The following is a 14,086-nucleotide window of genomic DNA, read 5'->3' as shown; positions in this document are numbered from 1 at the left end:
ATACTTTTGTTTCTTTCCCCTTTTTTACAACTGCTTACAAAAGTACATTTAACAGGCTCGGTTTGAAGACGGGAAGGATGCCGTCCCTTGTCTGATTTCAGTGGCTGAGGTAAGTAAGCCTCACTCGGACAACGGCGGTCGAAAGGAATAAAGTAAAATCCTTTCCATGGATGTGAGCCAGCATTGTCCTTTCACACCTTATTCACGCCATATGCGAGGTATTAACAGAAAAAAGCTGGGTAGTGGAAGCAAAGCTAAACCTGGGGTGAAATAAAGATTGCTCATCAACAAATTCAGAGAAAAAGAAACAGCAAAAAGGTTTTGTTTTTCTTGCCTAAATCAGTCTCTCAGTAGGATTCCAGGAAACTCGGCACTATCATTATCTTTTTCTTTGCTAACTGATTCCTTTTCTCTAGCATTCCCAAGTATATATTGCATTTGCTTATTTTAGTCAGACCAAAATACAACCGAGAGATAGACAGGTTGACAGACGACTCCTGGAGAAGTTTATTATAGGGTAAGGATAAAGGAGACCCTGCTGAGCCCTGATATCCCTGAAAAAACATTATCCAAATTTTTATAGGCATATATAGTCTCCTGAGTGAGAAAACGGAGCAGAAACTCACAGGTACAGTCACAAAATTGGACAGAAGATTATAGCGAGATTTGACATGGTCTCACAATGAACACCGAGTTTTTTGCACTGCAAAGGGCAGCATCCATCCCTGAAATGAGAAACAAGTGTTGAAAGAATGAGAACGACCAAGGAAGGGTAACAGGAGGACATGAAGGAGGATGTCCCTAAGGAGGAAGCGCTGCTTTCAGTGGTCTGGCTCTGTGTGGAAGACTAGTGATTTTGTTGTTCTGATTTATAAAGGTGACAACAAATCATAGCCTGCCATACAGCACAGACCTACACCCTCGCTGGCAGGAGATGGGCTGCCCACGGAGAGCCCTGGCTGCAATGCAGCCACTCCAGACCTGAAAGCTAAGTATGTATTTAAGTGCTTTGGTATACTGGAGGTTGTGTCGTGACTTATTCTGTTCCTCAGTTCCCATCCCCCTGAAGGTAACCAAATTAGGGCTCTGAGCAGCCCTCCCTAAGCGTGGCACTCACCCACTCTAACTTCAATGCAATTTCACACAGAAATCAACTATCATTAAGTGAAGTGTCCCACTCAAAGACCCCACAACAAATCTGTGGCAGGGTTAGGACTCAAAACACCAGCTGCTGAGAGCACAGAGGTCTGCTGGGCACTCGGAGACCCTGCTTGTACCTTGATGCCCAGAGGGGATTGTTTTGAAAGTCTAGCCCTTTGCTTCCAACAGGGTTTTAAAAAATGAAAAGAGCAAATTTTCAATACCATCCAGACCCTCTATTCTCAAAGGTATTTAGGTGTGAAAATGGAACTCCTGAATCCTGCCGAGGCCAGTGGTAAAAGTAAGTACTGAAATGTCTTTAATAATTTGGGTTGTTGGTGCTGTCAAGCATTTTCTTTCTCTCTTTTTTTTAAACCTAAACAGGATATGCTCAGCATTGCACACGCCATTGTTATTATGGCATATGTGATTCAGGAACCTAAGTCCTTTCAACGTTACCTTCAACCAGGTCACTTAGGTTGAAAACAGAACGCTACTTAGACAATTACCTGTAGAACTGGTGCTGCAGAGCACCAGAGCATATCATAGCAGATGTCTACAGGATGAAGACAGTCCACTAACCTCCAAATCTCTGTGCTTTGTAGTCTACAAACATACTTTACAGTCCTTGAAGCCAGTCAATAACATCCAGGTTCTTAGTGGTTCCTAATACTTTGTTTGCAGCTGGTATTGAACAGCAATCGGGACTCCCAGGTTCTGTTTCCTATGTGCCTATTGACCTGTTGCAACTTCTTATGCCAGTCTCTGCCTTATTTGGTGCCTCTGTAAAAGGAAATAGTGATTCTTGCCTTTTAGGAAGACGGCTAACTTAGTTCTCTATCTATCTAGAAGTCTCTATGTCCCTCATTGCTTTTGTAATTTGAGCACCTTATTCCATCACACCTCCTACGAGGTAGCCACACGTTACCCAGGAGAATTGTGGTAGGGGATGGAGGTGATAACTTGCCAAAACACAAAAAGGCAATTGGTAGCTCCACAAAAGCAAACTGAGCCTAAGGCTTAGGTCCAAATCTGATGCTCTTGCTACCTTGCCATTTGCTTCAGAGCCAGTCTTTTGTCCTGTCTGTTTGGGAGAGGGAGGGATCTAAAGATACTATTGCTATTATCATCTTAGATAATCTGTGAGGCAGGAGCAGGGCAATGCTTATCCCAGGAAATCTATTGCCAAAAGAATTTAACAACTGTACAAATTGCTGTCCTTTGATGATGCATGAAAGAAAAGATCCATGTATCATAAGCAAGGACGACTCACACTCTCCCTCTCTTTTACTCCCCCACTGATATATTAAATCTACAAAAATTCAGAGGGCAGCAGTGCAACCATTAATGTTGAAATTGCCAGGCTGGTGTCTAATGTAAATGAAACTACATTGATTTAGTGTTACCCAACATGCCTCTCCTGCTTGTTCATCTTCTGCAGTCTGATCAAAATCCTTCCTTCCAGGTAGCTGTGGCCTCATGCCCTATATAAGCACAGCAAATAATGTCATCACAAGCCTTAATGATGAAGGTAGTTATAGGACAAAAGCCCCTGCAGCAAGTTGGGTATTGGGTCATTGTTCCTGCTAATGTCATGGTGCCATTTCTCACTATTTTTAGAATTGTTCCCTTTGTACAGCAAATTTCTCATGTAGTTGCTTAACTATATAGAAGATCTTGTCTTCACTGGACCTAGTAGCAAGAAGCCATCTTCCTCTGACTTCTGGAAATCAGACAAACCCCTAAAAGCTGAAGAGATTGATAAAAACTTGGTACACAGCTGCCTAAAAACCTAAATTTAAATGTTGAAAAAATTAGGATCTCAACTCAGTCTGCTGCTAACCCTTAATGCGGTGACAGACTGAGCACAAAGACCTTGCAGAAAATTTTGCAGGCATCTAAATTATCCACTCACAGTTTCAGAAATAACTCGAGGATTCAGTAAATCAGCATGGACTTAGTTCCTAAATTACTTACATGCTTTTGGAACTATAAGCACAGCGCCAAACTTCTCTGCATTTTGAGGAAAGAGATATGGAACAATGGATTAGGAACTCTTGAGCCTTTCATGATAAAAATGTTCCAAACTATACATCCAAGCCTTTTTATTGTTATCTACTTTGTATATTATGGTTGTCCCAGACACCTCAGCATGAATTGAAGCTCTTTGGCTTTGGTTGCCCTATAAGCACAGAAAATGCAACCTGTAAATTCTGAGTTTGCAGTCTAAATAAGCAAGACAGATAAAGAACAGTTATTATTGCCATGTTTTTGGCAAGGAAATAAGACACAGGAAGATTAAATGACCAGCCCAAGGTCATAAAAGGAGTCTCTAGCAAAGGTGAAGTCTCAGCCTAGATTTCTTAAGTCTCTGCCCAATACTTTAGCCATCCATTCACTTGCTTTTTAAGTACCCTGTCATTATTTCTGTGAAGAAAATTATGCAACTCCTCCAGCAGCCAGTACTGTGTAATTCAGCTTGTCTGAAAGGGAATATGAAATGGCAGTTTCGAAAAAAATTAACCCTCCTGCCACACAATCTGGCAGCCCTGTCAAAACGTCTCATTTTTTATCTTCTCTTCCTCTGGTGGGTATTTAATTTCCCTCCCTATTCTCAGAATACTGGCTGGGGCTTTATCTGCACTACCCTACAAAACCTTCACAGGAGTCTCCAGGGCCTTGTGGAGGACGTATTCTGTAGATGAAGGACGTGATAGTTTTGAGCCCTTCATTTCTATCCCAGGTGTTCAGATCCACCCTGCGTTACTTGTAGCTGTCACTTGCATAGGAAGGTTTCCCGGCAGCTTCTCTGACAAGCAGCAGCAGCTCAAGCTCTGCAGGACACGGGAAACACCCCCGTGTACGGTCACCCATCGCAGCGATGCATCACTCAGCCACACTTTTAGATGGGGTGTTACACACCATCAGATCTTTAATTCCTGATTATTGTGCCAGCGGGAGTAGGAGCTGCACCTCTGATGCCAATCTGGTTCAGGAGACAGTCTCCACCTTTGGGTGATGTCTCCATCACCCTAGTGCCCTGGTTTGGGACACTAACTCTTTTGGTGGTGACCTCAGTAAGAGAAGTCAAAGGACGCAGGAGAACCAACGTGACAAAGGAATTTGATCAGGATGAACCAGAGTGCCTCTGCTTTCTGCCCCTCACACGGTCAAAATCCTGCCCCAGACCTTTCGGGCTGATGGCAGTTACAGCCCACTCCAGGCGAGCAGCGCGGCTGCCCCCACGTTCAGCTGTCTTTGACTTCCCAGACCAAATAATCCATTTGCAGCTGGGTCGGGGGCGAGGTATTGAGGCTCGAGTACATTCGATATTCACGGATCTACGGGGAGAGGCTGTTGTGACACTACTCCTTGTGCTCTTTATTCTCTCATTACTAAGCAATTTCTTTATTCATGGAAAAAACATTTTCATCAGCTGCACTTCTACCCTGTGATGTTTCTGACAGCCCGCCCGAGAACTGGGGGCAGGCTCTGATGTAAATTTGGGACCTAAAAAGCCTACCTGGTGTTCCGGTGAATTCCATATGCGTTCTATGGAGGGGAAATTAATAGGAAGCTTTAGTTAATAGATACTTCAGATAAAAGTGCGAGTGCATCTGATCACCATAGCAACATGAAAGAGCCAGCAGGGAGAAGAAATGTCACCGTGTCTGTGCCTTGACCTGCAGCATAAACAACCTAAGTGCTGTGGATTTCACACATGGATGTTCGCAAGTGGGGACAGAGACGTGTACAGGCACACGACCCGCTCACGCGTTCAGCCGTTAGATATTTACACACAGTGAGCTGGTGTGCACAGACACACACACGAAGGCTGACACGTTAATATTAAAATGGACCACATGTGCCCAAACTCATTGCTGACAACTATTTACTTACGAAAACACAATTTTTAGCTTGTGACCATAGGTGCGTATTCACACATCTGTGTGCGGAGGGGACATGCGAATACTCCCACCTAGCAAATACTCCAGCGCATGCAGCTGCTCCTCCTGTCCCGGTGTGCAGGAAACTGCAGTAGTGCAGCACAGACACGCTGGAGACGCTTGAGACGCCTTTGCTCCTTTTCTTTTCAAGCGCGAAGCCGCTGCGTCCCCGAGCACATCACACACGTAGATGACACACTTGCATGCACAGTCAGACCTTGTGTGGGAATTCTGCCATGGACACTTTGGCTCTGGCTCTCAGGAGCGCCGAGCACCTGCTGCTCCCGTTGACTTGAACAGCTGCTGAAGTGAAAATTAGGCCCACGCTGTCTGTTATGCAAAAGCAGTTTCTTAGCAACAAAAATGATATTCTGTGTGAAGGCAACATGCATTAGCAGGATAATCCTAGGTAATTCCAGACAAGACCTAAATGGGTGGATGGATGGATGGACTGAATAGTAATAATGGCAGAGTAATAATAATAATGGAAATAATGAGGTTAATCTTATTTCCCTGGAAAGGAGAAAAAACAGCTATAAATAAAATACAACAGGAGAAACCCCGTGCCAATTCCCCATATAAAGATTAGAGCCACTTAAATTCAACTTATGCCCTAAAAATAGCTTCTGGTAACTAAAGCTTCACTCATCTAAGCTAGGCTATTTATTGCCTTGAGTATTTTTCCCTCGCTCCAGTCATGTATTATCATTCAGGAATGGAGAAAGCTGTACATGTTGTCCTATGGGAGGGATCAAAGGGAATAAATCTGCGTTTGCTGTTACAGACGAGGCTTTGCTACCTCCAGACTATCTTGTCCATGGCAGAAAAGCCGCACCTCAAAACGCTCTGCCAAACCCGAGGGATTCGCTACAATTAAAACCACGTCAGACTAATGCTGTGTAGCTATTGTATTTTGAAGTTCAACCGCTTCAAGGAATGTAACAGAAATAAAACCTCCCGTGAAATTTACGCACACCGTGAAGTGATAGAAAAAAACTTTTACAGCCCAGCTCGCCGCTGGCTTGAACAGGAGGGGAGATCCCGGGTCACCCCCCCCTCCCCGACCACCACCACCCCCCCCGCGGCTTTCCGGGCGCCCCTGGCACAAGGAGCAGGGTCTCCTTCCCGTCCCTGGGCCCCATCTCACACCCGCCTCCGCTCCCTCGCCCCCGGGCCCGAGTCCCCCCCCCAAGAGCCACGGCGACGGCCCGGGGACAGCCAGTCCCCGGGTCCGGGCCGGTCACTGTTCCCGTCCCGTTCCCCTGCCGGAGCCGCTGCCGCTCCAGGTTCGAGCGGGGCAGAGGACGGGGCCTGAACGCTGAACCCCCCCCTCGCCTCCCTCAGCGCCGCCGCCGCCGCCAGGCGCCCTCCCGCCCCCCGCCCCAGCAGCCCTTGCGGCGAGGCGGCGCGGGGCCCGCTGGGAAAGGCAGGCTCGGCGCTCCCGGAATCCCCGGGGAGGGGCCGCCTCCAGGGGACGGCGGGACTACACTTCCCAGAAGGCCCCGCGCGGGAGGGCGGCACGGCCGGCGGGCTCCGGCTGCCACCCCCCCTCTCCCGCTGCCTGCCGGGAAATCGAGTCTCCGGGGAGCGGTTCCTGCGGGGCCGGGGCGGGCGCGAGACTACGTTTCCCATCGTCCTCCTCCCGCCCCGCCCCTGGGTCCCTACGGGCGCCATTTTGTTTCTCGTTACAACCTAAGATGGCGGCCGGGCGAAGGGACGGAAGGTTGCCGTGCTGAGGTGAGGGGTGTCTCGCCGGGCGCCTCCGGCCCCGCAGGGCTCCTCTTCCCCGGGGGGGACCGCCCTCGCCCATCCCCTGCCCCGGGCCGAGCTGGGGGCGCGGGGGAGCAGCCGGTCCATGGCCAGGAGGTGGCCGGTGCGGTCGCCGCGGGCCCCGTCGCCATGGACCTGCGCACGGCTGTGTACAACGCGGCCCGCGATGGGAAGCTGAAGCTGCTGCAGAAGCTGCTGGGCAGCCGGAGCCGGGAGGAACTGGAGGCGCTGACGGCAGGGCCCGGCGGGGGTGACGGCCCCGGGGGAGGGAGCACCCCGCTGCTGATCGCCGCCCGGCACGGGCACCTGGAGGTGGTGGAGTATCTGCTGGATCACTGCGGTGCCCGCGTGGAGGAGGGGGGCTCCGTCAACTTCGATGGGGAGACCATCGAGGGTGCCCCACCGCTCTGGGCGGCATCTGCCGCCGGGCACCTGGGGGTGGTGCGCAGCCTCCTGGATCACGGCGCGTCGGTGAACCAGACCACGCTGACCAACTCCACGCCGCTGCGGGCTGCTTGCTTTGATGGGCACCTGGAGATCGTGCGCTACTTAGTCGGGGAGCGTGGGGCTGACCTGGAAGTAGCCAACCGGCACGGACACACTTGTTTGATGATTTCTTGCTACAAAGGGCACCGGGAGATTGCACGTTACTTGCTAGAGAAAGGGGCCGATGTCAACCGCCGGAGCGTGAAGGGGAACACGGCCCTGCATGACTGCGCTGAGTCCGGCAGCCTGGAGATCCTGCAGCTACTGCTCCGCTCCAAAGCCCGCATGGAGAAAGACGGCTACGGCATGACTCCTTTGCTAGCTGCCAGTGTCACCGGTCACACCAACATTGTGGAGTACCTCATCCAAGGAGGGCTGCAGCAGGAGGAGGAGGAGGTTGCGGGGAACCAAAATGGGACCTGTGCATCAGGTGGGAGCCATCAGAGGTGCTGCAGCGCTGGCAAGGAAGCTCCTCAGAGCTGCAATGAAGAGGGGTGTGAGAGATGTTGTGCCTCGGCTTCCAGTCAGGATGAGCAGCAGGTCCCCAATGTGTTCTGCACTCGAGAGGCTGCTGTGGAAGCACTGGAGTTGCTGGGTGCTACATTTGTGGATAAGAAACGTGACCTTTTGGGAGCCCACAAGTACTGGCGAAGGGCAATGGAGCTTCGGTGTGAGGGCGGGCAATACTTGCCTAAACCTGAGCCCCGGCAGCTGGTGTTGGCCTACGACTATTCCCGGGAAGTGAGTTCGCTGGAGGAACTGGAAGCCTTGATTACTGATCCAGATGAGATGCGCATGCAGGCGCTGCTGATTAGAGAGCGCATCTTGGGTCCTTCCCACCCAGACACTTCCTATTACATCCGTTACCGAGGAGCAGTCTATGCTGACTCCGGCAACTTCGAACGCTGCATTAACCTGTGGAAGTATGCTCTGGACATGCAGCAAGGCAACCTGGAGCCTCTCAGCCCGATGACTGCCAGCAGTTTCCTTTCCTTTGCCGAGCTTTTCTCTTACGTGCTTCAGGACCGCTCCAAAGGCACTTTAGCTACCCACTTGGGCTTCTCTGACCTCATGGGAGTACTGAGCAAAGGGGTCCGGGAGGTGGAGAGGGCTCTTGTGCACGGCAAGGACCCTGTAGTTGACTCAGCGCAGTTCACCAAGACACTGGCCATTATCCTCCACCTGGTCTTCTTGCTGGAGAAGGTGGAGTGCACCCCGGAGCAGGAACACCAGAAGCGCCAGACTATCTACCGCCTGCTGAAGTGCAGCCCCCGGGCCAAGAATGGCTTCACTCCTTTGCATATGGCTGTGGACAAAGATACCACAACAGTGGGACGTTATCCCGTGGGCAAGTTCCCATCGCTCCACGTTGTGAACTTGCTTCTGGAGTGTGGGGCTGACCCAGATAGCCGTGACTATGACAACAACACCCCGCTGCATGTCGCTGCCCGCAACAACTGCCCGCTGATCATGAGTGCCCTGATGGAGGCTGGAGCCCATATGGACGCCACTAATGCCTTCAAGCAGACTGCTTATGAGCTGCTGGATGAGAAGCTGCTCACCAAGAGCATGATGCAGCCCTTCAATTACATCACCCTCCAGTGCCTTGCTGCTCGCGCCCTGGACAAGCACAAGATTCCCTACAAGGGTTTCATCCCCGAGGAGCTGGAAGCCTTCATTGAACTGCACTAGGGCGGGAGAGCTGAAGTCCCCAGCCTTTCCCATCACCTGTTCCACCCCGCAGAGGTAGTGCAGCCTAAGATCTCAGGCCATCCTTGCCTAGGTGCCGAAGGCCATCGCTGTGCTGAGATGGGCTGCGAGCTTTGTCCTCATCTGTCACCATCAAGCTGGCGTGTGCAGGGGTAGGGGAGGAGGAGGCTTGAGAGCTCATGGCTGTCCCTCATTGTTGTCATCTTCAGGTACCAGATATCTCCAGTGCACTGTATCCAGAGAAGGCCGCAGCCTCTGCCCTTTCCCATGTGAACTGTCTTGTCCTGAGAAGGAAGGAAAATGGAGATTCCCTGGGACCTGCTGCCTCTTCCATTAGTGCTGGATTAACTCAGCGTTAAGCTTTGGAGCAGCTAAACATCACACATGTGCTCTAGCCCTTCCCATCCCAAATACTGAACAGATAGGAATGCAAGTGAGGAATAAAATATCTTCCAACTAATTCTTTCCCCACCCCCTTCTCAGATTTGGTACAGTACGAGTCTAACAGCCGACTGGCTTGTGCTCTGCTGAGGTAGTTGCCTTGCATGGCAGTAGGGCTGGGTATGCTGAGGATGGGGTTTTTTTCTCCCTTGGTTGGCCAAGTAGTGTTAAAGGCCTGAGTTTTCAATGATTGTGCATAAAGCTGGGTTATTTTTTCTCTTTTAGAGCCAGGCCCTATCTATGCTGCAAGACTTCTTCAATCCTGTAAGATATAGTAAGGTCAGTTCTGGTTATATAGTTTCATCAACAGATGTTGGTTTTTATGAATGGGGAGGAAAAGCTGCTACCTTAAAACACTAATGTGGCGTTCAGGCCCTTAGCTTGCCCATTCTGCACATATTCACTCCCTTCCCTGCGTAGATGTCCTTTAGTTCTAGAGGTCAGCAGGGATTGAGCTGTACAGGGTGGACATGGCCAGGTTTCAGAGCCAAAGCAGTGCACTTTGAACCATCTTTGGGGATGTGCTCTTGCAAGCCCTCTAGGATGGGAGGTACTTGTGGCGTGGGTGGTGCTGAGGGGGTTATTAAAGCAAGTGAGTGTTGGTGGCATGTTTGCCTGAGGGTGGTTTGAAGGAAGAAGCAAGAAAGAAGTGAAAGGTGCCTTCTTGTTCTTCTGAGGTTTGTTAGTATCGACTGATTGGGCTCTGTTAATTATCCCATTCTGAAAACCTACATGGAGTGGGTTGTTACCATCTGGTTTTGGCTTTTGATTCTTTTTGCAACTTTGCTGAGGATGGTGCTACTTCAAAGATTGAATTTAAAATCTCATTTGGCTACTATTTGGGCAAGCTCCTTTCTTTAATTAGGATCTGCACACAACTTGTTTTTCTCTTTAAATCCGTAGTCTCAGGGTAGGTATTTGCGTCCATTAGCAGAACCCTCCTTGGTGGTAAACAGTCAGTGTTGGTAAACATGATGCTGTTCCAGTAGTTTATCTTCTTGCAGGGAGAGTGACTGGGCTTTGGCAGCCTGTGGCTCATTTCTTGGCCCCGGGCAGAGTGGAAAGCACACAGCAACCAGAGTTGGGGGTGAAGCAGCTGCCTCTGAGCTTTGGGAAAGGTCAGGACTGGGAGAGCAGAACCCTGACAAACAACCATGCACTATATGCTACTGAAGCTTCTCTACTTGTATTTATAAGCCAGCATATCCATATGCCTCAATAATCCAATGCTCTCTGCCCCTTAAAGGTATTGTAGATCTGTCATTACATTTTTGCAGTGTTAACTATAACATTTATTTATAAAGCAAGGAGGTTTAACTTTTCTTGAGATGTAAAGTGCAGAGTTAGTTTAGCTATGTTCTATTTTTTTTTTCCTTTTGGCTGAAACCTGAACTAAACTGCAGGAATGGAATTTGTTAATTTGTGAGCTGATGAGCGCTCTTAACTTTAAATAATAAAACAAAAAATGGCTGCTAGAATGCAAGTGCCTTGGACTTCTTGCTGATAAGCCTCTATTTTCATCTTACTTCCTAGGGATGGTACACTGGTGGGTACGGAAATACTGGGCGTTGGCAATCAACAGATGTGATTGTTTCATTTCATCTGAATTTTCTCCTGGGAAAAGCTAATCTGTACTGTAGTTGCAAACATTTCCCCTGAAAAAGGGTAACACTGATGCTGAAATGACACCTCTCTTTATATACTTTGCCTTATCTTTTGGTGTAAATGAAACAGTGTGAAAGGATGCTACTCTGCTGACGCGGGTATTACTTGCCTTATGTACAGCTGGGACTGTGGGCACAGCAAGCAGAAAGAGGGACACAGCGTGCCAATCATCAATTTATATTTTTCAACCCCAGACCTGTCAGTGGGAGGTCAAAAGCAGACTGAAGAATTAAAGGTACTGGAGTTAGTTCCACACAAGAATTTGGATTTCCAAAAATGCTCGGCCTTCCCCAGGGAGGGTGGGAGCAGGTGGATAAAATGTTTGAATGTTTGTCCCTTCATTGATTGCTCCATCCTCAAAGATAATTCTTGACGGTTTGATCACTGTTGCTGCCTTCATGCTAGACACAACATTTAAGCAGTGTCTGCAGTTCGTGGGACTTCTCCCATTGAAATACTACTGCTGTGCAATAGGTGATCTTCAGGTACGTAGAGGAGCAGCTGCCACCGCAGGTACGAGGAACCCGATAGCCTCAGGACTGAGGCAGCGGCTGATCGCCCCTGACTGTGGTGCTCTCTGACTGCAATCCCATCCTGTACGTAGAGCTGCTGGGAGGAGAGGATGAGAAGGGAGTTCTTCCACAGCTGGGATGGGGAAGCAACTCTGGAGCCATGGTCTTGTGATCAGATAGCTGGGGGATCCAGTCATGTAGAAAAGCCTCAAGGAAGAGAATATTTTGTGTGATAGAAAAGGGCTTTAATTTTTTTTTTTAACACGTAAATATTCTGTAATTACATAGTAAGGACCCACCAATTAAATGTTGATAGTAATTACTGGGTGGGAGAAATCACTGCATGAATTCAGGGGTAATTGCAATGAACAGTCCTTATTTATTGCAGGTGTGGTCTGGCCCAGCTCCAGTATGTGGGGCAGAACAAGGAGTTGTGGGGAGCAGTGAAACGTTTCAGTGATGATTTTGTTATCTGAGTAATTATCTTAGACAGAGAGTGGAGGTTGTTTTTTTTCACTGGGATGGCTACAGACCCTCCTGTAGCACACTGCTCTCCAGGAGTCCTTCTGTACACTGCTGTGAACAAAATATCTGCCTTTTATCCCTTTCTTAAAACGTAAGATGTGTTTTTCTCTCCCTAATACTGGTAATTGGCCCTCTTGACAATAAAGCCTCCCATACAGGTTTCTTTAGAAATGCAGAAGTGGTGAGAAATTCACTGGGCTTTTCCTGGAGCCAGTTGCTGGTGCCCTTCTATGGACATCTTTGGAGCCTCCTAATGCCATCAGATCAGTGTTTACAAAGAAAGAGGCCTAGAGCATAAAGATAGGGATACCGTGTTCCAGGTTCCCAGAGAAACTGGGGAAGAACGAGGGGGTCACAGGCACGGGTGCATTCTCTTGGTGAAAACAAGGCACTGGTGGCAAAGTTCCCTTTCCAGGGTGAGCGACAGCAAAGAGGGCCCTGCAGATGTGCCAAGAGTGAACCTGCGGTTAGAACAGGGCTGTGGCTCTTAAGTGGAAGGTGCTTCCAATAACCTTTGAGCCTCCCAGCCCTGCACACACAGTAAATTTAAAAAAACCCCAACCCTGCAATGTTTTACAGTCTGCTGCCACGTCTTTCCCTCTCCCTTTCTCCGGTCCAAGCAAACTTGATGTGACTGTTAAGGTTGTTTACAAGCTAGAGCAGCTTCCAGTTGACTAGTTTTGCATGACGTTTATTTATAGAAAGGAGAAGAGCTGGGGAAGGTGTGATGTATATGTTTTCTCCCAAGGGGAGGGGCTGTCCTGGTGGCTGCACAGCAACAACTGCAATGTGACAGGAATTGCAGTAACACAACACCTATTCGAACAAAGGTGACGTAGAGGAGAGCAAATAGGGAAATAGAAGGAATCCAAGCACTTGGAGGATTCCAGCAGACTCTATAAAGAGTAAATGAGTTAATCCATTGTCACCGGGTCCTTCGAAGTTAAAAGCCAAACTGTTTCAAAGCTGGAAGCCAACAACTGATGGCAGCTTTTAAATAGGAATGCTTTTATGTGGTTCTTGTTCTGCTCAGGACAGAGCGGGCTTTGATTTGTCCGAGCCTGGTGTCTTGTGCTAGTTCTCAGCCCAGGAGGAGCTAAGCATCCTTGAGGTGGGGTGGAGAGAGGCAGAGAGACCTTTTATGGACAGATCCGTGAGAAAGGACCTGTGGCCTCTTAAGAGGAAATTCTGTGGGATTTAAATACAAAACTGCGACAGCCACCGCTCTGTTGCAGTTTAAGAGTCGGGACACATCAGCTCTCAGCTCCTACATCTGGTGGTGCCCAGGAGCTCCAGAGCTTGCACTGAAGTCTGGTCAGTGCCCGGGCTCTCCAGCATCATCCTGCAGACATCCTCAGTCCCTCCTGAGGGGCGTAAGCTGCTCGAAAATAAAAAGGCAGCCGTTGCAGCTTTCAATGCAGGGCAGGTGGAGGGGACTGTCCTCCTTTATACTGTTACCTGCTATCCTCTGAGGAGCCAGGGCTAAGGAGAAACTCCCGTTCTGTTCTCTCCTCCGTGCTGGGGATTCATGTCTCAGCAGTGAGCTTTATTTAGTAGGCTGGTACTTGTTTGGGAGGGTGTGCTTTGTGCAGATCGAGCTTGAAGTAGATTGAGCCAGAGTGGAAGAATAAGAATCGGACAGTGTTTAGCCCAGTAACCAGTGTTACCTGAGAGGGGATTAATGTCAGCTGAACAGTCCTTTCTCCAAGGACTGACTAATGTCTTTCTTATGCAGGTATTGGTTGTAAGGCTTGGATGGTTCTTGGACAAAGACTATAATCCAGAATTGGGTCCTGTGAGTGCCCAGCTTGGGTAGTCCCAGGTCCAGGATGGCCTGTAGGAGTCCTGCGCTTTGGCTACCACACAGTGTTGGCTCCTCTCCATTTGAAA

General features: G+C 49.2%; 1 protein-coding gene across 1 annotated transcript; it reads left to right on the top strand.

Moving 5' to 3' along the window:
* The first annotated feature begins 6,760 nt into the window (after positions 1-6,760).
* Positions 6,761-10,972, top strand: FEM1A (fem-1 homolog A). The gene is made up of 2 exons (XM_052801007.1): positions 6,761-9,089; positions 9,263-10,972. The coding sequence occupies exon 1, from the start codon at positions 6,987-6,989 to the stop codon at positions 9,033-9,035; it is 2,049 nt and encodes a 682-aa protein (XP_052656967.1). The 5' UTR covers positions 6,761-6,986; the 3' UTR covers positions 9,036-9,089; positions 9,263-10,972.
* The last annotated feature ends 3,114 nt before the right edge of the window (positions 10,973-14,086 follow it).

The sequence above is a fragment of the Harpia harpyja genome, chromosome 11 (assembly GCF_026419915.1).
Source record: "Harpia harpyja isolate bHarHar1 chromosome 11, bHarHar1 primary haplotype, whole genome shotgun sequence".
NCBI classification, from domain to species: Eukaryota; Metazoa; Chordata; class Aves; order Accipitriformes; family Accipitridae; genus Harpia; species Harpia harpyja.
This window is presented reverse-complemented; position numbering and strand designations above follow the sequence as displayed.

What these genes read in the sequence shown, in the direction of transcription:
- FEM1A (XM_052801007.1), top strand. Translation starts at nt 6,987, where the DNA reads ATGGACCTGCGCACGGCTGTGTACAACGCGGCCCGCGATGGGAAGCTG.